At 41.3% G+C, this 26575-nt stretch overlaps 1 protein-coding gene across 1 annotated transcript in view; it reads right to left on the bottom strand.

Moving 5' to 3' along the window:
- itpr1b (inositol 1,4,5-trisphosphate receptor, type 1b) overlaps window positions 1–22030 on the bottom strand; it is a gene marked incomplete at its 5' end in the record, with an annotated part of 169701 nt that extends 147671 nt beyond the window's left edge. The window contains 2 exons of the mRNA XM_080728342.1: window positions 11835–11905; window positions 21939–22030. Of these exons, the coding sequence (XP_080584468.1) occupies window positions 11835–11905; window positions 21939–22030 (163 nt within the window). The remainder of the gene's footprint in view (window positions 1–11834; window positions 11906–21938) is intronic.
- Between the last annotated feature and the right edge of the window lie 4545 nt (window positions 22031–26575).

Here is a 26575-nt window from a genome sequence, read left to right as displayed (position 1 = left end):
ACTGAAGAACTATAACCGGTTGATCATTATTGATAAGTCACAATAGTGGTGACCCCGTCTGACTAGGGTTGCCAACAGTCCTGTAAGATAATCGTCCCGTATTTGGAAACGTCCCGTATTGAGCTGATATGGGACACACTTTGTTCCGTATCTGGTGTGTTGAAAATGCTCATTGATCTACTCATGACACGAACAATGAGAGAAGCGCTTTCTATAGGCCTGTGCCTGTGCATATAGCTAAGGTTCTGCTGCCCCCACAGTACACCATCCCTCCATTCAAACCACAACAAACTTCCAAGCATGGTTGTGACAGTAATACCCGGCTCAGATGTTGAATGTCTCAAGAAAGAAACTAAAGAGACATTACTAAGTAGCCTACTGTATAGAACTGAGAGTTCATTCAAATGGCAACCAAAAGAATTAAAATATTTAGGTATCTCGGTCACAAACGATTTGAATAAAGCATACCAATCTAATTACATCCCGCTGCTGGAGGTTAAGGGTGATCTACAGAAATGGAAAAATTTACCCATATCATTGATAGGAAGAGTTAATATAATTAAAATGAATGTGCTACCGAAATTCATGTATCTGTTTCAATCAATTCCATTAAAATGTCCCTCCAAAATGTTCAAAGAAATACATAGAATAATTTCAAGGTTCTTATGGGCTGAGAAAAAAATAAGAGTGAAGATATCAACATTGCAAGCACCAACCTCAAAAGGAGGATTAAATGTACCCAATTTCAAAGTATACTATTTGGCATCACAGCTACGAGCCGTCTGGTCCTGGCTTCAAAGAGACAACACACATCCAGTGTGGGTAACTATTGAACAACAAATGGTTAAGCCATTGTCATTGAGCTCCATACCATTCATGGGCTCATTAAAGAATTTGTATAAGATCACAAAAAATCCAATTATCTGCCATACATTTGAGTGTTGGCAAGAAAGCCATAAACTTCTGGGACTAAGACCTGCTTTATTTAAGCACACACCCTTGTGGAATAATCCTCTAGTCCCAGATAACATAAGATATGGTATTATTGCCAGCTGGAAGGAGAAAGGAGTCACAGAACTAGCAGATCTTTGTGATAAGGATATATTTGCGGATTTCACTTATATAAAAAACCAGTATCAGATACCTGGAACACATTTTTTAAAATTTTTGCAAATAAGGAGTTGGGTGAAAACTAATATAAATACGAAGTTTCCGATTATACAAGAAACCCCAATTGAAAAGACTATATGGAGTGCAAAAACACAAAAAGGTCTAATTTCAAAACTATACACCACAATGAACTGTGAAATGAACTATAAATCAGAACAGCATAAACGGAAATGGGAAAATTATATTGGACATGTGTACACTTTGAAAGAATGGGAAGATCTCTCAGAGAACTCACAAAAAATCCTGGTTAACACCAAACACAGACTCATACAATATAAGATACTCCACCGGGTGTACTATACCCCTCAGAGGATGCATCGATTTAGCCCCAATACACCACCTACATGCCCAAGATGTCGCTCAGAGAGTGGGGACCTTATACACATGTTTTGGAAATGCACACACTTGAATAACTTTTGGAAGAATATTTATAAATATACATCAGAAATACTACAAAAAGAAATTCGTCCAGACCCCCGAATATCTGTACTGGGAGATGTAGAGATGCTCAAGGAACTGTGTAAAGACGAGAGGAAGTCGATACTCTTAGTTATGACCGCAGCAAAAAAATGTATACTAACCAAGTGGAAAGATAAACAACCTCCTACACTTAAACAATGGTGGAGAGAATTATTGTCATACTCCACCTCAGAAAAAATCATGTATAACATAAAAGGGAAACCAATGAAATATGATAGGATATGGGGAAAAATCATTAACAACATAAGAAATATTGAGGGGAAGATATTACATACTTAAAAAAAATGGGGGAGAGAAATGAAGAATTGAAATTGAAAAATAAAAACAAAAAGGAACAAAAAAGAATACATACACATAATACATGCGAGTATCGATCGCCTCTCAATTAATATTATTTTTGTTATTGTTATTATTGTTGTTGTTGTTGTTGTTATTATTATTGTTTCCTTTTCTTTTCTTTTTTTTTTGTTATTGTTGAAATGGTTCTGTCCTTCCCCTGTGGGAATACTTTTAGTAAGTCTAATGGAAAATGAAGGAAAAGAGAGAGAAAAAAGGAAAAAAAAAAAAAAAAAAAAAAGAGAGAAAAATAAATAAATGATGTAACCATAACTTAAGAATCAAGACAGAGAGAGGAATGTGTTTGCATGGGTGGGTAGGGATCTGGGGATAGGAAATGTTTTTATTGTATTGTATGTTGTATGTTGGAAAATCAAATAAAAAGTTTGTAAAAAAAAAAAAAAAAAAAAGAACTGAGAGTGGGAAAATAATAATAAATAAATAAACTAGGTTTGGAAGAAAAAAAGGTTGAAGGGTAGATGTAGCCTCTAACATTTTCCGAAGCATACCTTTATTATGAACTTTTCCCACATTTTTGGAAAGAATTGCCTATTTCAAACTGCAAAACATTCATACTGTACATTACCTGTCTGGTGTATGGTTGAAGCATTGCATTTCCTTGTGATTATGGTATGAATACGTAATAACAGCCTAATAATTGTGGTACCGGTAATGCAGGTGTAAGACCTGATGTGTTAGTATTGTGTGTTATAGGTATAACTCTGCCCGAAATGCATAGTTGTCTCCACCAGCCGAAGGCTGAGGGAGAGTATGTTTTCCCCTCCGTCCGTCCGTCCGTCCGTGCGTCCGTCCGTCCGTGTGTCCGTGTGTCCTCGCAGTTTGTGTGCAGCTAATCTCAGTCGCCGTTGGCCCGATCGCTGCCAAACTGAGCACACACACTCCCTGGATGCCAATCTAGAACCTCTGCCCCACATTTTTCAAATCAGCCTCATGGTGGCGCTATAACAGGCCGATTTGTGTGGCCTGGTTGTTACCAGCTAATCTCCGGCGCCGTTGGCCCGATCGCTGCCAAACTGAGCACACACACTCCCTGGATGCTAATTCAGAACCTCTGCCCCACATTTTTTAAATCAGCCTCATGGTGGCGCTATAACAGGCCGATTTGTGTGGCCTGGTGGAGACCTGTGCTCGGAAGAGCACTGCTTCTAGTTTTCAATGCATTTCGGGGTTTAAAACTGTGCCGAAATGCATAGTTTTCAATGCATTTCGGGGTTTTAAAAAAAAAGTTAAAAGCCAGAATAGGTGTCCCTTATTTTCATTTCTGGGAGTTGGCAACCCTGTGTCTAACACACATCTATGCACCACATGGAGTTGAAGGTCTTATAACCACCACCACCGGAGACCGACATTTTGGACCTGTGAAGAGCTCTACAGTCCTAGAAGCTGTACTTCACACCCTCCGGGCCCACAACGGGCCATGTCTCTCTGCTGTATCTGAGGAGCCCATCCTTTTCATACGCGTGGTGGTACAGCTTAGTCTGCAGGTCTGGAGCTTTTCAAATCCATATAGAGAGAAGCCCCAGGACTCCCTGGGCTTCCAGCCTCCCCCTCTTACCTCCATACACTTGAGGGCCACCCCAGCCCCACTGCACCCCTGCACCGGTCCCCTCACTGACCTCCAAACCAACAGCCTCCCCTCATGTTCGCCCAGGGGCGCCACAAGGGGGGGGACTGAGTTACTAGGTCCAAGGTGGAATTATCTTATACTTTAGCTATTGAAAAATAGCAGATATACAAGCTCACAGCGCGCTGCGAGCTTGTAGATCTGCTATTTTTGTCGTGAAAGTCGTGAAAATGTGTGCAAGTCTTTGAATATAGGTATTTCTTAAGCGAACATTTGTAACTCATATTTTGCTTCTGGGGGGTCCCTGGAACTGAATATTTTGAGATGGGGGGTCCGTGGCCAAATACATATCATTTTGGGGGTCCTTCACATGAAAAGGTTTGAGCGCCACTGACATAGAAAATAGGTTTTTCAAAAAACCTTAGAAGGATTTGAAATATTCAAAGACTTGCACAAATGTTCAAGATTTTTCAAAAATAGCAGATCAACAAGCTTGCAGCGCGGCACTCGGTGCCGCACTGTGAGCTTGTATATCTGCTATTTTTCAATAGTTAAAGCACAAAATAATTGTGCGGGGGCCCGCAGTGAATCCTTGTACCCAGGGCCCAGAATTTGGTGCACCACCCCTGTGCTCGCCTCTACTCGCCCGAGGTGCACCCTAGCCCTCCACTCCACCCGGGGGGAACATCCAGAGGTACCAGACCCTCCAGCTGTCACAGATTCCCAGGGAACTTGAATTTCAACCTTTCTGAAATGTGTTACTATACACCATTACATTTGTGAAATGTAAGACATTTCGTGATATGGAATTTATTCCAAGAATGGCAATTTTTCAGATAATATATGGAATTTGGTATGTAAATACACACTTGACTTGACTTCAGTTACTGAATTATCTCAAAGATATCTGATTGCCTCACGACTCATGACTTTTCTTTTACTTGAGTCATTGTCTTTCTGCTGCCAACTACACTGATGCTACACAAAAGGTTTTGCATATGATTTGCACAGCTCAGTTAGACTGACAAGATAATATCCTCTCTTTGCATCATCCAATGGAAATGATGTGCACTGCTGTATGCCCATATCCATTTCTCTAACGTTCCGTTTCCAGGGGACTGATACTGTTGTCTGTATTTGGGTCAGCAAGTGAGAGTAATGCCCTTTTTTTAATGTAATTGATCAGATTTCTTTCTGGCCAACAGCTTTTTTGTTAATCTCAAGTTAATTACATTCTGCTTCAGCACAATGGACACCCAGTACAGTACCTTGTGGAAACCTGTATCATGTACCTCGATCAGCTGGACAGGTATAGATTTACATTCATCAAATGTGCTGTAAGCAAAACTCTTGCAATTCCAACATGGACTCTATTCCTGTTGACTGCTACCCTGATTTTACCCAAGTATTCTGTCATTCACCCACACCCACATTCATTCAGTCTGAAACATGAACAGCTGCTGTCCCTTTTGTTTCAAGAAGAAGAAAGTTTCACTAATCTCTCTTCTCTCTAATCTCTCGCCAGCCACCTGACCTGTCTCAGCATTTGAATACCTGGCTGGGGCCATAAGTATGACGGGTAGGTACACATAAAAACTAGACCAGGTCAACCTGGTTGTGCCAGACCCCGGTTCTGCCAACCCCCTGTCTGTCATCATCATTTATGACATCATGCCTTTTGTAGGCATGTCATCATCATATCATCATCATATATACCCTTTATATAGAAAACCCGGACAGACATTTGCTTATGTAGGCCTACCCATTTCATGGGTCTGGCAATTATGCTAAATCTATGCAAAGATCATTAAAGGATACGTTGTCGTGACATAAGAAGGTGCATATCTCTCCACATACTCTGCAGGTGGTTTATGCAGGTTTTCAAGGAATATTTCTTGGCTATAGTGTCACAAGGAATCCAATAGAAATGTCATTGCAATATCAACGTTCCTCCATTTAAAGTTTGTGGTATTATGCTCAACATCAGATAAGAATTTGCCCCATTATTGCCCATTACATTTGCAAAACATCTGGGCATTGTCACTGTGGATGTGGTGCCACTGACAGCTGTTTGCAGGATACTGGCAGCCATGCTCTGTTTCAGTAGAGAGAGCACTGCAGTCTCCTCTCCTCCTCCAGTGGCTGTGACACTTGCCTAGTGGGCACCATTCAGTTTTTTGGAGCGGTGAAACCGGCTCCCTATAAACAGCTTGTCCGTGGCTATGTGGGTGGGTCGGTGGGTGGACATGTCTGTAGCCTGGCAATACCTCTGCTGACCACACACACACGTTAAAGGAGGGGCGCTGTTGTGCAGGCCACGCACACACGCACACACGCACACGCACACGCACACACACACACACACACACACACACACACACACACACACACACACATGCCATAGTATAAATATATTTACTGGACAAGCCAATTACACCCACTCACTTTTTTTTCCTTTTTTTTTTTTACATGCCACAACCAAGGCTGCCAAATAATATCTTTTATCGTTTCCTTGTAGTACCTCTTCAACGGTTTTAATTTCACAGTCAAGCCACACTTCCTTTTCACAGTTTTCTCAGCCATTGTTTGACATTTTGCCTACATTAATATGAACTTTGTATTGTATTGTTTATTATTGTGTATACCTGGAAATGTAACGGGTATTAATGGGTTAATTGATTTGTATATACAGTATAGAAAATATTTATTTTCTACATCCAAATTAAAATGTATATTTTTAATAATATTTTTTAAAGGTATTCAACACTAATGTATACAGAACTTGGATGCCCAAAGAATAGTTCAAATAGCAGTACATATTATGTGGAAAACTACTGTATAGCAATATTGAGCTATGCAATCAACAGAAATTGTAGTGCAGAGGTTGCAAAAAGGTTGTTTGCTGTGTTGGTGAACGGCTATCTGAATGATTATAAAAAACACATCCAGTGTGAAGTAAGCGGTGCCTTTTATGAGTTAATTTCATTAAGCGTCCTGTGAAAAGCTTGGCCAAAGCCAAGCTCTGCGGGACAAACGTAAGGACGTACAATATGTCTTGTGTGTACTGTATGTGTACGGCATACATACTGTACAGTACACACAAAGCCAGATGTAGGAGCAGTTAGCGCCGCTCAAAAACAGTTGGATCCTTGTTCAGAGCTCTGATAGTTGTGGTGGGACTCTTTCTCTCTGTGGGAGTTTCTCTGTGGTGGCTTTGTGGCAGCATACTGTAGGCCAGGGGTCTTCAACGTTTTCAGGCCGGGGACCCCCAAACTGATGGCGATATAGAGCAGGGACCCCCTACCACCTCGTAGGGTGGGGGGGTCGGGGCTACGACATATTTTTTATTTTAAACATGTACAAGTTACAGCGAGTAGGGTGGGCCGTACCACTACCATTTCTAAACATACTACTTATTAACTGAGAACCAATGTCAATAATATCAACAATCTGTCAATTGCATAGTAATCATGTATTCAAGCTATTCAAAATGGATAGAATCATGATTTATTTTTAACATAAATGTGAAAAATGTAAAAAAAAAAAAAAAAAAACATTTTTTGAAATCTTTTTTTTTTTTTACCAATCATTTCGCGGACCCCCTGCAGTACCTCCGCGGACCCCCTAGGGGTCGCGGACCCCCTGTTGAAGACCCCTGCTGTAGGCCTTTGCCTGACTGGTAGCTGCACAAGTATGACAGGAATGACAGGAATTACAGGAATGTGCTAAATAAAGTGCTACAATCCCATGGCAAAAAAGGGTCAATTTAATTTCCAGAACCTGTTTGAAGCAGATGGAATTGGCATTGAAACAGTGTCATTTAAGTTCACCCTAAAATTAATTTATTGAGACCTGGACTGGAACTGGAAGCCTGCCAGCTCTTTCTTAAAGTAGTAGAAAGTTAATTTACTCAAACAGCCACTTGGAAATTGCTCTTCTCACCCTTGCCAAAATATGACCATAACATTGAACAGTGTGCAACATCAATGAATAAAACAAGACTAAATTTACAATTTAGGCAAACGCTCTTAATCCAGAGCAACTTACAATAAGCAAGGTACTACATCAATACGTCAACATGAATATATGGAATGCATATACAGTAGTAATCTAAGAAAGAAATGTAGGTAAGCACCTATTCAATAAAAAAACTTTATTAAAAAAAGAAAAATGCTATCAAAATGACGTGTATGGTCATTGAGGGTAGGGCGAGTGCTACGGTAAGTGCTATGGGCCAAGGTGGAGTCTGAAGAGGTGAGTCTTCAGACCACGGCGGAAGCTATAGGGAGTGAGTCTGCCGTTCTAAGTGCAACTGGGAGTTTATTCCACAGTTTGGGGGCCAGGAGGGCGAAGAGTCTAGGACAAGTGGGTCGTCTAAACGCCCTGCTATCAGCCCCTAGAGTCCGCACTGCTCCTTACACCTAACTGGAAAATGGGCAAAGCCATGGGATCACCAAAATCCATACAATTAGATTATGAGATACAATTAGATAAAAGTTGATATTTTGACAAAATATCATGAGGTCATGGGGTCACTCAAATAGTTTGGGGTTCATCTTCCAGGGAGCATGAGAGTACTCATCAAGTTTCACAGCAATCTGACCATTACATTTATTTTATCTTGTGGCAAGTGGTAAAATATTAGCCTGGAGATTGTGCAAGAGGAAGGAGTTCACCAAAATCAGCCTGGGTCCTCTGAGGTTCATGTCATGAAGGTGCAAAAAGAATATTCGGGAGAAATTGTTTGGGACCAAAATGTATGGGCAAACTAATGTTGGTGTCCTAAAGCCTGCGTGGTTGCACATTGTGTTGCGCACCAAAAAAAATGATCTGCACCAAAAAAAAGCTGATCTGCACTAATAAAGCTGATCTGAAAACGACAAAGACATGCCAAACTGAGACATGTTGTTAACTTGTCTGCTATTGTCGTGTGACAGCGACACCAGCGCACAACTACATTAAGGGTGCGTTTGGAAACCCACACCGGGTGTGTGCTCAGTGTAGTGAGTGCAGTGGGCGTGACGTTGGAGAGTGCGTTCAGTGTGGCTTATTTACGAACGACCAGTTTTAAGAGGCAGCTGTGTGCTTTTTAACTCTGAACTCTGAAGGTAAACTTTCTGAAAAGCAGCAGTTGCTAACGTAACGTTGATATTGAAAGGAGATGTAATTCATAGCATTGGCATACCTGCTGTTAGTTTACACGTTAATGTGTGTGAAACTATCAAGCCCAAGCGACCTAAGCTGCAAATGCAGCATTTTGCGGTAATTTCCTCCATTGTTCACAGCTGAGAAGCCTTCGAGACATGGCCATGAAAACCAACCAATCAAAACACCGCACTGACGCACCACACCGTCAAACCCCATCTTCTGAGTAGGGTCGGTCAGTGCGTGCACTCAACACACTGGTGCGCCACGCACTGGATTTCCGAACGACAACGCACCAAGTGCACCGAATAAACGAACGACAACATGGCACACCAGTGCGTTGAGTGCGCATTTCCGAACGCACCCTATGTACTGTATAAATCAGGGTTTAGAGTCACACCACTAGTCAGGCAAAAAACTGGGCTACTGTATTTAAAAACAATAATAATTGAAAATAGGAGAATCCTAAACTATGCCAAGACCAGACTGAAAGAGAGGCATAAAATGGGTTAATGGTGCAAACCTACTTTTCCCCCTCTGGAGAAGTTGCAGTTGTAAATATAGTATCACTGTTCCACAAAATATATCTGACATACTGCCGCATTACAGTATATTACCTTGAGCTTTGTACTACTAAATAAAGCCCATGCACCTCACAAAATTGATTAACAATAATTATCCCAGTGGAAAAGGTCATTATGACATAGCTTTAGCAAAGATGCTGGTTTGAAGCTTGGAAATGATGTCATGAATGCAGGTCAGCAGCTTGGAAGCTACACAGAGGCTTTAGAGAGGCTGGGCTGTTCCTTATACTCAACTGGAAAGGGTGGCACCATAGGGGAAAGCCAATTGGTTACCAACATCAGTAGGGCTAATCTTCAGACCTGTATACTACTGGCGGGTGAGTATAGCAAGGCCAAATGATGGGATAAATGTGAAGTAGCATGTTATAACGCAACCATGAAGCCGATTTGAGGTGGGGTGGAGGTTCTTCCTTCGCCTACTGGGAGTGTGTGTGCAAAGTTTTCACACGGATCGGTCCAGCAGTGCCTGAGATTAGCTGCTCACAGTCACACAGAGAGTAGTCTCTCAAGGACAGACGTCATGCTCTGCATAGAAAAATCAAGTGAAAAGGACAAAGGGACCTTTTCTTTGACGATGGCACGCCAGATTGCACAGAGAGTCACAGATACACGAACAGACAGGGCCGTTCCAGCTTGGCTGAGATAATAAATAAAGAGTAATTAGCTCTCTAGATCATATGAGACATTTTCTCATCTTAGAATTTGATTAACGTTGAGAGACAGAATCTTGTTCCTTCTTGAATGAGTGCACATGGATGGACCCTTCTCCAAATAACAAAACATTGGTCTGGAATGGGCTCTCCTAGGCAATTGGCAAACATTATGTGAATTAACAGGGACGAATGATCATGAGAATGCTGCTTATTTGACTGCCCTTGCCATTGACCTAAAGGCCTTTATTGTTGTTTTGAACATCAGGGCCATTCATCTATTCTGTCCTCTGCTGTCTTAATCTATAAACTCTTATGGCAATCCCTTCACTACCTGCTCAACCACAACAGTATCACTCCATCACCCCTCCAACCCCTTTCCAATCAAACCTCAGAGTGTTGATTTCGTTGACTAAAACTATGACAAAAAATGTTTGTCGTCTGCGTTTTTTCCACTGACGAAAAAACAAAATAAAAAACTAAGCTGTGAAAACTAAGACTAAATATTGAAAATTTCGTCAACAAAATAAAAACTAGACTAAAACGTTAGGGAGGCGGACTAGTGGAGAAGAGAGTCATTTTATGTTTGGTTGCTCTCGGGTGTTGCGTGCTGAAAATAGCCGATCTTTCATGTGTAAAAATCAGCCATTACGATGTCATCAAGGCCTGCCAAAATGCATTTTAGTTGACTAAATCAACAGTAGATTTAGTCGCCTAAAATCTTATTTAGTCAACTAAAATTAGACTAAAACTTTTCAGGTGACTAAATTATGACTAAAACTAAATTACATTTTATTCAAAAGACTAAAACTGACTAAAACTAAGTAAAAATTTGCTGTCAAAAACAACATTGCCTCAGAGGCAAGAACCAGTCCTCTGGGCCCTGCTGACCCCATTGCTGTCATCCTGTCAGCATGGAGAAAATCACTGAAGTCTGTCTCTTCTAGAGCGTTCAGGCACAGCACTGACAGTAAAGTGACAAGTCCCATCCTGCTTCAAACATCACCTCTGTAGTCAGCAAGGTTATGGTCAGCTGTATCAATGACTTTAAAGGTGGTTGCACACTGCTGCGTTTTTCGTTGCGAAATGCGTTTTTCAGGGCAAGGAGAGAGAGAGAGATAGAGAGAGCAAGGGACCGAGTGGTGCGCGAAACGGGCGGCAGTGTGCAAACGTGACTGACATAACGTGAGGTTGATTTTTGTATTCACGCGCTCCAAAATTCACTCCGATATTCGGCCCGAAAAACGCAGCAGTGTGCAACCACCTTTAGTCAGAGGCACTGGCCTCAGTCATAATTTAACACATGCACTTGGGGTTGCAAAACCTGCCTACGCCACCTCTTGTCACATCACATGTCTTTTGATTGTGACCTTGACCTCTGGAACCCAATAGTTAAAGCAGAAATAAGCAGTTTAAGAATGTACAGGTTCACCGTATAAAGACAATGAAAATAAAGGAAAATGTGAATGAAAACCCAACAATGTCTTTGGGACAGCCTACTGCTCCTTCCCAATTCTCCAAAATGTAATCATTACTTCGGGGGAAGCCGAAGCCACCAAGTTTCATGAAGATTGACACAAACCATTCTCAAGTTACTTGAGACACAGACACAGACACAGACACACACACACACACACACACACACACACACACACACACACACACACACACACACACACACACAGGACTGACACAACAGTATCAACAGCCTTGTACTGTTCTATCTGAAAGTGTCATAGACCAGGTGTTTTCAAATGTTATCATGCAATCAACCCCCAAAGGATGTTTCAAAAGGAGGTCAAGGGAAAAAGGAGAAAAGTTGCAAAGGGTGGATACCTTCTTTTTGCACCAATGTTCTGGAATAACACAGGGTGTGTGTCTTACCTCTGAATTTCTTGGGTGGATTGTTGAGATCGCCCGTGTCTGGCTGCACCACACACCGGTCATCCACAAGCCTGGGAACAGAGCCATTAGAGATGTCAGCCAATCATCCATGACACCAGGGAAAGGGGGTAATGGATAGGGCTGTCACAATTATGACATAATCGTCTAATCGCAATTATTTGACACAATCACGATTATTTTTCATAATCGTCATAATCGTTTCGATGTTGAAAAATGTTCATATCTTTCGGGTTCCAAAGATTGTGGAACATAGTGGAAATAGCAGATCTACAAGCTCACAACGCGTCGCATTGCGACACGTTGTGAGCTTGTAGATCGGCTATTTCCACTATCAATGTTCTTTTTTAAGTATAAAGTTGACAAATATGTCAGTCATTTCTTTATATATTTAGGTTATGTGTCATATCTGCCATGTGCAACTTCAAAGCCTAAAAGCCAAACAGAAATGTAATTGTCAAAGACAAAAACTCTACTATTTGAGTGACAATTAATCGTCATGTAAAATGTCCGTGACAGCCCTATAACAGTGACCAGTGCACATCACACCATTCACTACATAGGACCCTGGACCAGGGAAAGGGGGTGATGGACCCAAAAAGGTTTGAGAACCCTTACATCAAATTGTCTACATATTATGCAGGGGAATAGTTCTGTGATCAATAATAAAATGAAAAAATTAAATAAAAGACCAATCAGATCAGACCGTCAGATCTATAATTCTGCAACTAACAATTAACACAGCAGGAACATCTTTTGGCTGAGATCTTTCTTTTTGCATTCCTGCCTTAAATGTTTTAGGTAAAAGCCAGTGGTGTAAAAAGTACTTGAAATTCTTTACTTAAGTAAAAGTATCAATACTGTAATGTAGATGTATTCTGTTACAAGTAGAAGTCCGGTATTCAACATTTACTTGAGTAAAAGTATAAAAGTATTGGTATCAAAATGTACTAAATGTACCAAAAGTAAAAGTACTCATTTTGCTAAATGTACCATTTCAAGTTATCAAATATATACAAATCTTTTGAAAATAGCCGATCTACAAGCTCACAATGCGTCCCATCGCGACGCATTGTGAGCTTGTAGATCAGCTGGTTAATTTTGTAATAATAATCCAAATCTACAAAGTAACTAGCAACTAAAGTTTTGAAATAATAAATGGAGTAAAAGTACAATATTTGGATCCGAGATCAGATGTAGTGGAGCAGAAGTAAAAGTATTGGAAATTGGAAATACTCAAGTAAAGTACAAATAACTCAAAAGTGTACTTAAGTGCAGTACATGTAAGTACATAAGTAAGTAAATGTAGTTAGTTACTACACCACTGGCCTTTCCTAACTAAAAATCTGTATAGTTTAGTGTTGCGACCGCCAGGTCGCAGTTACTATCAAAACCTCCGCCGGCTGTCTGTCTGTCAGTCTGTCTATCTGTCTGTCACACGTCAGACGTCACACTTTTGCCCTACTCATATCTCTGATTTCTCACATGCCCCTCTTCTAGCGCCACCATGAGGCAGATTCTTGCTAAACACATTTTTGGACACTGCTCCTACAGATTTGGCCCTAAAATCACGCAAAGCGGTACACAGTATCTCTACAGTCATGTCATCAAAATGCATCTGTCCCATCTAGCGCCACCATCTGGCCGATTTTTTAAAAACACATTTTTGGACACTGCTCCCACAGATTTTGCCCTAAAATCACACAAAGCGGTAGACAGTATCTCTACAGTTATGTTATGAAAATGCATCTGTCCCATCTAGCACCACCATCTGGCTGATTTTTCAAAAACACATTTTTGGACACTGCTCCTACAGATTTTGCCCTAAAATCACACAAAGTGGTACACAGTATCTCTAAAGTCATGTCATCAACATGGATCTGTCCCATTTCCCATATTCGCTCCTGATTGCCTACCATTGCCTTCTAAAGTTTGTGTATGCCACCTGACGGTCGCTTATCTCCCGATTTAGGAGTCTTACTGGTATAGTATTTCGTTGTTTTTTTTGTGACTTTTTCCACAGATGGCATTAGAACATACAAAAGACGATTTATTGGACCATGAGTATATACAGTAATAGCAATGTGCATGCAGGTGGAAAAAAAAACGTCTGAATTATTTTCATAGACGGCAACGGAAAGGCTGTTGCCATCTAAACAGAAAGCATGATCGTCTGATCTTTTATTCTGCTGATATTTAGAGACCTCTGTCATCTAATCTAAACAGGACTTTAGTAGTGATTGTTGAAAGCTGGAGCATTTTAGTGTTTTAGAGATATTTGTCCGGTAGACTCGGGACACACACAGCTTGAAACTTGGACAATCCCGGCCCGAAACTGTCACAATAACGCCTGGTGTGAAGACCTGCTTTTAGGGGACAGGGACAGCTGTGTTTTTGGATGTTATGCCTGCCTATTGGATGTTATTTATGCCTGCAGTCTGCCTGCCTGCCTGCCTGCCTGCCTGCCTTTGCCTGGCTCCAGCCCATAGACCCGTCCACTCTCTGAGCAGACTGGTTCTCTTGGTCTGGTGTTGTCATATGACGCTCAAGTTTCTCTGGTTTAGGCAGAACCAAGCCAATGAGAGTCGGAGCCTCGGAGGAGGGGGTGGGTCTAACTTTTGAAAATCAACAGAAACAGTAGAGGGAGGGGGAACTCAGTCAAAGCTCTTAATTGCTCCCTTTGAACTTCAAAGGGGGTTTTGCACAGCACACCTAGCATCAAAGACAACAACCTGTTTGATGCCTGTCATAGAGGGGAGGGGGAGGGGGGAATGTTTTTGTGGACACACAAGTCAAACACAACCCCTCCCACCAGATATCTTGTGATTGGGATTTCAAATCCCCTCCCCTTTGATATCTCTTGTCAATGGGACAATGTCAGACTCAAGCTCAGCGCAGAGTCTGAAATCAGGCTATGCCTGCCTGCCTGCCTTCCTACCTGCCTTTCTGTCCGTCTGTCTGTCTGTGGCCAAATATGGAGATAATGTCATACTAATGGCATCTAGTTTAGTGATGAATTTAACAGCAGTGTTACTCCCTGTCTACACGTAGGGTCAAATCCTTTTTCTTTTCTTTCTTCTGTTGGTAGTCATGGTTGCCAGTTCCCACCTGATGTCATGTGTGAGTTCAGACTGCTCCAGACCATGCTGAGTGACTGCTAGCTTGCATAACGTCTTCAGGCTGGGATTTAAGTCTAGGATGTACAGGGCACCAGAAATGAGGTTGTTTTCGTTGTATCCTCCATGGAGGATAATACAATCTCCCACCATGCAACAGCACATCTCATACATCCAGGGGTCTTTCCCCTTGGTCTCAACCTGTTTCCAGGAATAGGTCTCTGGACTGAATTTCCACAGATCATTGAAGTACTTGTTTGTGTTCACGCCACCAAATATGTACAGCTCTCCATTGTAGGCAAAGGCTGAATGATGGAAACGTTCTTCTGGGAGGAGGTGTCCAAAAGGCATGCTCAGCCAGCAGTTGGTCTCTGTGTCAAACACTGTGATGCTGTTGTTGCAGACCCCAACGCCTCCAAATACAAACATCTTTGTCCCCATGATGGTGGCAGAGTAACCGTATGAAGCAGGTGGAATTCCTCTGGTGTTAACTGAAGTCCAGACCATTATGGTGGTGTCCAACTTGTACATGTCATTAGTCCTTCCAGTCAGCTGGGTATAACCTCCATAAACATACATGACCTTCTTCAGGACGAAGGCTGAGTGGTTTCTCCTTGCTCCTGGAATAGTCCCAGAAATATTGGGTTTGAACCAGCTATGGGTGTCGACATCAAAGGCATAAAGCACATTAGAGTAAGGATTCACTCCTCCCCAGATGTAGGCAATTTCTTCTACTAGCACAGCTGTGTGCCACCTGCGCCCGGAGGGAACCTCAATGGGACTTTGTCCTCTACCATTTGTCACTGGGGGCAACTTCCTCCAACGCAAAGACACTGTGTTGAAGATGTGGACGTCAATCTGATCACTGTTGTTCTGGTAGTTGTTGTATCTTCCAAATGAGTACAGCTTGTGTCCGACTACCACTACAGCATTGTAGGAATCCTTAGGTCTTCCTTTTCCTTTCAGATGTATCGTCCAGTGAATCATTTCACGCACCAGCACCAATGTTAATCAGTTCAACTAATTTAAAATAGAGCTTGTTAGAAGGTAATTCAATTCGTACCGAGAAGTTGCTGAATGGTGTTGTGCTTGAAAATACAATAACAGCATTTAGAAGGTCAATTATATCTGCCGCGATGACATCACAACACGTCGCGATGCGTCACGATGCGTCACGATGCGTCGCATTTAAAAATAGCCGATCTACAAGCTCACAACGTGTCGCGAGACAAGGTATAAAATAGGGCTAAAGTGGTTTATGTATGTTTTATAATATTATAATTTATATCTGCAAAGTAACTAGTAACTAAATGTTTCAAATGTAGTGGAGTAAAAGTACAATGTTTGGATCCGAGATGTAGTGGAGTAGAAATAAAAGTATTGTATTGTAAATTGATTATACTCAAGTAAAGTCCAAATAACTCAAAAGTGTACTTAAGTACAGTACCTAAGTAAATGTACTTAGTTACTTTACACCACTGGTAAAAGCCAGGTGTTTTTCTTTTTTACCTATAAAACATATATGAAAGGAAACATTTGGTATAGTAGAGGCTGTCAAAAAGGAATATCAAATGATATGAGAATAATACATTTTTGACCAAATATTCTTGAGGATTAAGGTAATTAAGTCATAATTATTACATAATCACCTGATCGTAATGACATGTTCACAGCGCGTCACGTTGAAATGCATTGTGAGCTTATATATTTTTATTTCACTAGTTTAGAACATTTTGGAAAGTATAACATCAATTTTCTTTTTTTTCATTATTGGTACTTATTAAGCCATATCAGCCTAGAGATCTTTCATCTTCCACAAGGTGTCATCACCATCATTATGATCGATCACCTGGTATTGTGACCTCCTCTCCTCAAAAGGGGAGCAAACACTGTTTATTTTCACACAGATGAAAGCTGGATAGACGAAACGTTTGTCATCGTGTCAATTTGAGGCATATGGAACAATGAAAAATATGTTTTTTATTTCCGAGTGCAACCCTCCATGGTTTGATTAGTTGATTATTGGTACTGGTCATTATCAGTCATTTCTTTGTATATTTAAGTTATTCGTCATATCTTCCCTGTGTAGTTTTAGTTTACAAAGCCTAAAAGGCAAATAGAAATGTCATTTTTATTTATAGGTTTTAATATTCAACGACAAAAACAAACATTAATCATTATTTATTTACAAGCCTAGAGTGAGGATTTGACAACGTGATTTTATTAAACACCGACTACCTCGATTCATGACATTTACAGCAGTGGTTCTCAACGTGTGGGTCGGGACCCCCAGGGAGATCCCCAAATTATTTTGGGGGGGTCCCCAGATGATTAGCTTAATGTGAATCATTATTTTCTCACTCAACAGTAAACAAACCAACATACATTTTAAGTGTATAGATGGTATCTGCACATTTCTAAAGTGTCAATTTAAGGACTTTTTAATACCTCTAAAATTACAAATTAAACATTGGCCAAATTGTCAAATATTAGAGGCAGAAATTGTGAAAATAGCCAATCTACATGCTCACAACGCAATCTGCTATTATCACAATAGAACAGTGTCATACAAAATGTAATGCCTCAACTCTTAGTGCTCATCAGGGTGGGGGGTCCCCAGTTAAAATTAGGCCTGTGCCAAAAAATCGATTTACTATATTATCGTGATGTTAATGCCACGATTCAATTAAATCGATTTTCAAAGTTCAGAATCGATTTTCCTGATTTTATTTATTTATTATAAAAAAAAAAAAAAAAAAATTACTTATAACCACTTTAAGTCAGCAGACACTCACACTCTGAGCTGTGTGCAGCTACTTGTCACTTAGGGTTACATTTATTTGTTACTGCACAAGTAAGTCAGACGAGTAAGTACAGGTCCTAAAGGAACAGTTTTAGGTCATGAGGATGTCATGTTATGGCTAAAGCTAGCACAGTGCTGTAGGCCTGCAGCACAGTGATTCTTTTTGGAGCCGTGTGCAAAGCACATGAGCTCCCTGTGCACAGCTTTCAGCTTTTGTCCCGTCTAGTGGGAAAAGGATGTTTCGTTGAGTTCGAACAGTACCTTTTATGACCACACATGTTAAGGGAGGGGCGCTGTTTTCAGGCCAGGCCAGGCCAGGCACACACACACACGCGCACACACACACACACACAGGGGGGAACACATAGAATCAAAAACATAGATCTGGAAGTGCTCAAATTCACGGCTCCACTTCAAACCAAGGTTTGATTTTTTATGACAACTTGTGTTCTGTGTTTTCTGGCATCTTGACCAGTAACATGTTGTTGTAATGTTGTACCACTGGCACTTTGACTGAAATAAATGTCAGAAAGATTGACTGACTTTATTTGGCTGCATTGATTTGAAGTATATGATTCAACTTTTAATGTTTTATATTGTTTAGAATTGTTTTAAAATGTTTCAATACAAAAAAGCTGTAATTTCTGGGGACAAATCGCAATAATCGTGATTCGAATCGCAAATCGCAGGAAAACTTAATAATCGTGATAATCGAATTGTCACCCTATGAATCGAAATCGAATCGAATCGGGAGGTAAGTGAATCGTCACAGGCCTAGTTAAAATATGATTATTTTGGGGGTCGCGGCCTGAAAAGATTGAGAACCACTGATTTACAGTATATAGCTCTTTTCAAGGTACCCAAAGTTGCACTTGCTGTCCTTATTTTAGTGATATGAAATAGACAGTAAGTAGCCAATGCCAAGTCAAATACAACACCTCGGCAGGGTTCTATATTCAGTCTGATCAGCCTTTTCTTTTTATAGCTTATGCCGTGTGCACTGTAGTCTAAAAGGCATTGTGTAGAACTCAAGGAGGACAGCTTGTGCTCTGAGAACACATTATCTTAGCTCACATCACCGTGTTAAGGTCACAGGTTGATTTATCTGACATGTAGAGGAGGAGAGGGTGTCAAAAGCATTCAATGTCTAGGACACCGTAAAGTCACTGTAAAGAAAAGTGTGCAAATGGTACCAAATAGGGATGGGACGATATGAAAATTTCATATCACGATTTTTGTGACAAAATAAATCACGATTTACGATATTATCGCGATAATCAAAATCCATTATCCTGGGGCGGGACATTTGCCAAAAAATTGCAGATCTACAAAAATAGCAGATCTACAAGCTCACAACGCATCGCATCGAGTGGGGAAAAAAAAGACTGTATCAAGTACGTATATTATACGTACCTTTTACCAATTATAGAGGTGGTACAGGATATGCAGCTCGGCAAATACTGTAAAAGGTGAATTGATCCCAGTGCATGACGGTGGACGATATCACGATAAATGAAATCTCCACGATACGATTATCATGAGTGTTTTTCTTTATCACGATAAACGATAATATCGCTTATCGTCCCATCCCTAGTACCAAATGGACCCTTATGGGTACAAATGGAACACTGAGGATTTGACTGTGTAGACTGGAGGGGCAAAGCATCACCTCACATGAAGCAGGTAGCAGCTTGCTTCTGCTCTCATACATACAGACAGTACGGAGTACACCATCAATAGAAGCCCCTGAATGTCCTCTCTGAATCAGCTGTGGTCCAGGTGGGTAATTATACAGCCGTCTCCTGGGGTCATTCACAGATGACATCAACACCTTTTATACGATTACGCTATTTATAGACGGTCCTTGCGATTACAAGGCATCCCCGGACGTGCAGTTTGACAAATGAGCACTTAAAAGTTGTGCACAGACTGCACACGCACACATTTTGTTGTCATGGCTGATGATGCACAGCACGAGTTTAGGGAAGACTGAGGTTTTTCTCTGAATGGGGTTGGAGTTAAAATGATAATCTGTTTTTTTTTTTTTTGTTCTCACTCACCATTATTGTTGATGGTTTTGGTGGAGAAAATAGTTTTCAGCATTATTGTGATGTCTTTGTTTTTCATTATGTTGTCTGTATTATACTGTATCAATGGTCAAATTGTATGATATCTGTTTTTTGTTTTTTTTTACTTTTGTTTATTGGGTTTTTTAACAAGCATTCATTGTATGAATCAACAAAATGTTTTAACAAATGATATCTGTAATTTTATTGTGCCTCTGTTAGCCTGATGGATATTGAATGGGTTGTACATAAATGTTCTAGTTATTTACCCTTTTGTACTTAGTGAGGAGGGAAAGATGCACCAGCTGCCCGGTCAGGGTTGAATCAAGTGCCAGGTTTCATGATTTGACAGTTGTGAACATAAATCATGACAGCTTATTATTTTTCAATGACTCGTGCAGCCCTAGGTTGGGGCGGGGGGATGGGTGCATGGAATTTAGTAGTGACTGCCAGCTAGTGACGTTGCATGAATCATGATTAACAGGGAAACGAATTGCAGGGCTAAACAAAGGTGAGAGGGAGGAGACAACAACACAGATGCTATGGTCATTTTCACCGTGGGAGAAGAAAAACAAATGAGTAGAAAATAGAATGGAGGCAGGGGAGAGGAACAGGCTTCTCTGACGTAACAGGATGATATCTGTCCTACCAGACAGGCTGCCACAGCATTGTTCCATCATCAAGTCTCTTAGTCCTTATGTACAGTATTTGTCATTTTGTCAGTTTGTGTGTGTGTGTGTGTGTGTGTGTGTGTGTGTGTGTGTGTGTGTGTGTGTGTGTGTGTGTGTGTGTGTGTGTGTGTGTGTGTGTGTGTGTGTGTGTGTGTGTGTGTACACGCATCATGTGCGTGAGAGCAATTAGTGAGAAGGGAATGGATGGAGTAAGGTGCAGCCTAGTATGTACCAGTTGTTTTGGTTTTAACAATCACAGCTTAAACTAGATCCCAACCTCCTGTCAACCAAAGTCCTATTCACGAATAAAAAAAGGGCAACAGTCACTCATATCTCCATTGTTCATATTTACTCTTTTATGTAGATTTTTGTTTGTTTGTTTGTTTTTACTATTATTTTCAAATTAATCCAAGCTATTAATCCAATTAAATTCATCTCAGCCTCTTCTTAGGGTCGATGTATACTCCACTTTTAGAGACAAATTTATTTCGATTCGGCTCTGTCTAAACTACAATATGATGTCATTCATTCGGCTGATTTTGTGAACCGAAGTAAATTGGGCTCTAAAAGCTGAGTCATTTGTCTGGCTCATAAATACCATGCCAATCATCATTTCATGGGCTACCTGTTTTATTTAGTATTGCTGAGGCTGCCAACCACTGTGCGCTCCACAAGGGGGGATAGTTATCTCCGGCTCCGCCAGGCCGAACTGCCGGGGGTGGCAATTATGTTTTGGCCCTGTCCGTCCCTGTGTCTGGGTGTGTCTGTGAGCAGCTCTTGGGCCCCGCTGGCCGCTGAACCAAATGGTGTGATCGCACGCTCGCAGTAACCTATGCCAAGGGAAAACCTCCATCCAATATCTTTTCAAATCGGCCCCATGGGAGCACTATAACAAACCGCTTCACATTTTGGCCTGTATCTCTTGAACTGTAGGTTTCCTCGACGACTAGATTTTCCGCCATTGGTACCATACTTTTTGCTACTACTCCAGATTTTCCCCCCAAAGAAAGTCAACAAATGTCACTTTGTCGCAGATACCTAAACCCACACACATACACACCAAATTAATAACCTGTAATCAGACTTGTGGGTGGGGCCTGTTTCTTACAAGAAAAATGCCATATGCCATTCAGCGCACCTCCAAAATCACTTTCACTTCTGCACATAATGAGTGCCACAAACGTGAAAAGTTGCACCGTCTGTCATACTATTTCCCCCGCAGTCTGCTCTACTCATGTCCTCCTGACGGCTGCTGTCCACGACTGACAGCCCGTATAGGTAGGCAACCCGGCCTGGCTGGAAGATTTGTACTCCGAGGAGAGAACGTTCATCTCCATTTGCCCTGTCAGCTCTCCACAAAGCCGGTGTCAGGAAGAAATGTACAACGGGAGTCATCACAGCCCCAACAGCACAGAAATGGGCAGACTTACCCCAAAGTGCTGATAAATCCACTGGTGGAGCCCTCAGCATACAAGGAACATATGTCCCCTATATGGAGGAAGCTGGACATGGAAACCGACATGGTTCTTCACCGTTGGCTGTATCTGCAAATAAAATGTGTTGCAAGCTTTTAGTGGGACAAAACATATCAAACCACAAATATATTTAGTCATCTTTCTTTCACTTTACAGACAGGCTACACAGTAGTCCTCTAGATACCTAGCACATAGGACACAATGCAAGACGCAACAGGAAGTTGACACACTGTTGCGTTGAGATGATATAAACCACATCATATGGATATCTATTCACACACTACCACCACAGCTGTTCTAGTCTGTGTGCACACCGCACCTGGCAAGCAAGCAATTACATACTGTACTGTAGGCTACATAAAGAAAGTTTGCATAACATTTGTGTGCATTTAGCATTTCCCAGCAGCACACAAACTGTTAGCTGATGAATTTGAATGAAAGTGGTTGGAAATGCAACAATGGCTGATCGTTGTTATGAAACCTTGTAAAGGTATTTTCTTAATGGCAACACTAATGAGCAATGCATCCATAGGAAATGACAGCTTTAAGGGACATGCAATAATTTGGTCTGGAGCCTACATTATCATTATATAATATGAGGATAGTAGTAGGCTAGTAGTACAACAGTAGTATCTAAGTTATTAAGGGCAAGCATCTTAGGCCACTTAGTTAGCTGTAGCCTACATGCAGGCAGGCATGCAGAGAAGCCAGTCTTTCTAGTTAAAGCAGTTTAAAGACTACGCAGAACGTCAATACAGCTAATAGTGCAACAAATACTATGTCCTCCAGACTTCTAGCTGCTGTGGCGAATTTACAACGTGCTGTTGACTTGACGTATTACATTTTTTCCTTAGATGTAAACTAACGTTCATTGTCCCGCTCAAAAAACTGACAGCTATAATAAGTACGCTTCTTTTCCATAAGATGCCACCTAGATAACAACAGCCAACAACAACCAGCGCGTGGGTTACCGTTAGGCTACTTCCTTGACAGTGAACTGGTGATGCTGTTCAATGACAGACTTGGATGAAAATGCCCTACAGCAGCTGAAAAGGCACGTCGCGCGATTATACATTTACCTGGCAAGAAAAGAGAAGGATTGAGATCAAAGAAAACTGTATCAACAAACGTTAGGTTCCACAACGCTATCCTTGGTTAAATCCATGGCAGTGAAACTCCTGGTAGAGTAGCTTAAACGGTGTTAACATCTGACAGCTCTGAACGTGTCCTCCTCCCCGGGTCTACACAATCCGCCTCTTACCTCCTCCACATGCTCATTGGAGGAACGCCCCTTTCACTAGGATTTATACTGCAGCAGAGGTATCTGGGAAATGGTGTTTTTCATGACACAGATGCCGGATCCCTTTTACAGTGGTGCCAGAGCAAGATGAATAGAATAGAATAGAATAGAATAGAATAGAATAGAATAGAATAGAATATGCATACATGGTTTATTTTTTTGTCAATAGCTTACTTACAGTTTAGGCATTTAGCAGACGCTTTTAATCCAAAGCACCACCTTGATGCTGTATGTTTTGTTTCATATCGGCTACTTCACTTGATGCTGCCCATAATGAGTATGTCACTGGATAATCAAATGCATGTGAGGGGAGTTTCCTGTTTTGACCAAAGCTGTTTTATTCATTCAAGTAACAGACACAGTCACACGCTATCAGCTTGCCGGGTTATTGTGATGACAATGCCTCGCTTGAGTCGCTTCACATCAGCGTGTTGGTACCCATGGGTGGGGTTATTGTGTGAGTGAAATAGGCTCTCTCCCTCTCTCTGCCTCCCTCCCTCTCTCTCCCTCTCTCCTTTCATCCCCTGGTATAAACCGGCCTCCTGCCTGCCGTGTCGACCCTGCCAGTATGATCTCTCCAGACAGACGGACAGACAGACAGACAGACAGACAGACAGACAGACAGACAGACAGAAAGACAGACAGACAGACAGACAGACAGACAGACAGACAGACAGACAGACAGACAGACAAACTTAATAAAATAGACCTCTATGCCTCTCTCTTAAGCTGTGTGACATCAGGGATGTTCATTTGGGCAATAATTCAGTCACCTGACAGCCCACCCGCCATGTACAACGTATGGGCAAAATCTGTCCACTGTGTCCAGACAGACTCACAGACACAACTAACTTGAACTTTATAGAATAGATGACCAGAGATTAAGTATATATAGTGCATGCAGCCTTAAAGACAGGGTCCATGCTGCATGTGCACGTCAATGAGTTGAGAGAAAGACAGCAATTGTGAGGGTGTGCTGCTGCTGCTGCTGTCATAAACATATGATTAGTGAAGGTTCCTGGGTTCATCTTGGGGAGACATCAACACAGTCTGGAACCGTCTGTCCAGTGAATTCCTTTCCTTTGCATTCTGAACATCGTCATTCATATCCATTGCTAGTAAGACGCCTTGGGCGACGCGCCATGTCTAGGCCATCTGGCCACTGTGGCCAGTGATATATGACCATTTACCCATATGGATTGGAGACCCATATATATGGAGATCCATGGAGATATGCTGTGAGACCCCAAACATGCTTACCCAGTTATTCTTTATGTGAAAATCCTATGACGTCTATATCTCATCTGACATCATACATACAATCCCTTTTATGCCTACACATGGAGATCCTTGTCTGAACCAGCCACACAGATATGGGCTGTCTTCCTCCATAGATGGGCATTCCCATATGAAGTCCTGTTAGATATGGGCTTAATATTGATGACATCAGGAATTGTCAGGATTCCATGACATCACAACATATAATCCCTTTTATGCCCATACATGGAGATCCCTATCCGAACCAGCCACACAGATATGGGCCATGTCTTGGCCATCTGGCCAGTGACGATGACATCAGGGATCTCCATATATATGGGCATAAAAGGATTCTGTGGAATACCCATGTATGGACTTTTACATATATGGTGATGGTAGTCAGCTCCACCAAGGCCACACAGAGCAGAAACACATGCGAACGCAACGGTGCCAGGAGGAATGGCTGTGATGCCACAGTGATGTGTCAGGGGAACCACAGTGTCAGACGTTATAGACAGACAGACAGACAGACAGACAGACAGACAGACAGAGATACGGTCAAGCTGTGACGGTTAACATACGAGGTCGCGCCAATTCTGCAAAGAAATGTGAAAGGACAACTTTGTTTTTTTACAACAAGGGTTCATATTTTAGATTGTAATTAGAGAAAAGAAAAAGTGAGTGTTAAAATGTTTTCATTTGCTTCGTTCTATTGTTTTATTGAGTTTGCCGTGCTAAAATGTGGGGCATGCGTACGCATGGGGGCATGCGTACAAGTGGCTAAATATGTCTTTTTAGACACAATAAGCCAGCAGTTTCTTTATTGCTATTTACAGTAACACTTCTAGCCCCCATAAGTCACATCCAACCATGAAAAGTTGTGTTGTATCTTGGAATGGGCTTATTCTGTGTAAAATGACATATTCAGCCACTTGTACGCATGCCCCAACCACTGAAATAAGAATCTCTAAAACAATAGAAAGAAGTAAATGAAATAATTTTAACACTCATCTTTTATATTCTTTAATTACAATCTAAAATATGAACCCTTGTTGTAAAAAACTAAAGTTGTCCTTTAATCAAAGAAATTGCTTCAAGAAAGTGACACGCAATTAGAATTTAGACTCTTGAAATGGAGTTAGATTTACTAGATATTTGGTGGATAAACTGGATATAGCTTCACACTTAGTATTTGTTTGAAATTGGGGGGGGGGGGGGGGGGGGGGGGTTAGTATTTAGGAAGGGGTGTTCCCATGCAGAAGTTGCTATTTTGGGGACCTGCTACATCCCTAAAAACACCTGCTCTACCCGTTACATTATGCATAGGTGTGGTTTGGGCAACATTCAAACCAATAACCGTGCCAGATGTAATTCAAATTAACTTTGACTCATGTATGGAGAACCAGTATAACTTGATTGTGACCTTGAGACCTTTGACCTTTTCATCCACAACTCATCATCACTCACCTCTTCATAGACTACTGATCAGTGATCATTCCCATCAAGCTTCGTTTAAAAAGTTACAATGCCCTGGCCTGCCATGCATCGCTGATCGCTGCTGGCAGAGTAACAACAACAAGCAAGTTTAGTTTGGATTCTTTCCCTGGAAAGAAGATCTAATTAAAGGCTAGTGCTATGTATTTTGGGCAGAACTGCCCACTCTGCACATACTGTAAAAGAGAGAGAAAGATCTTGATCCATAAGTTTAGTGCCAATAACTAATCCTGTTTATTGATTGTATTTTCTTTTTACAGAGGAACTTGTGGGGATGCAACATGTGTTTCCATGATCATTATGATTACATCCCACTCTCTCCCTGTTGTGTGGTTATACAACCCATCCATCATCAAAATGTTTTACTCATTGTGATACAAAGAAATCCCAAACTGCTAGCTTAAAAAATTGATGCTGGCTTAAAAATGGCCTCTTTGATCTTGTCTGCTAAGGAAAGGCTGAAACATGTATTGGTTTTACAAGCACTTTGTTTACACACAAGTGTCTATTCTGCTAAAAAGTATTTTCGGCCCGGGCCTCG

The sequence above is a fragment of the Nannobrachium achirus genome (genome assembly GCF_963921795.1).
Source record: "Nannobrachium achirus genome assembly, chromosome: 6".
Lineage (NCBI taxonomy): Eukaryota > Metazoa > Chordata > Actinopteri > Myctophiformes > Myctophidae > Nannobrachium > Nannobrachium achirus.
Note: the sequence above shows the minus strand (reverse complement) of the source record. Positions and strands in the feature narration are given on the sequence as shown.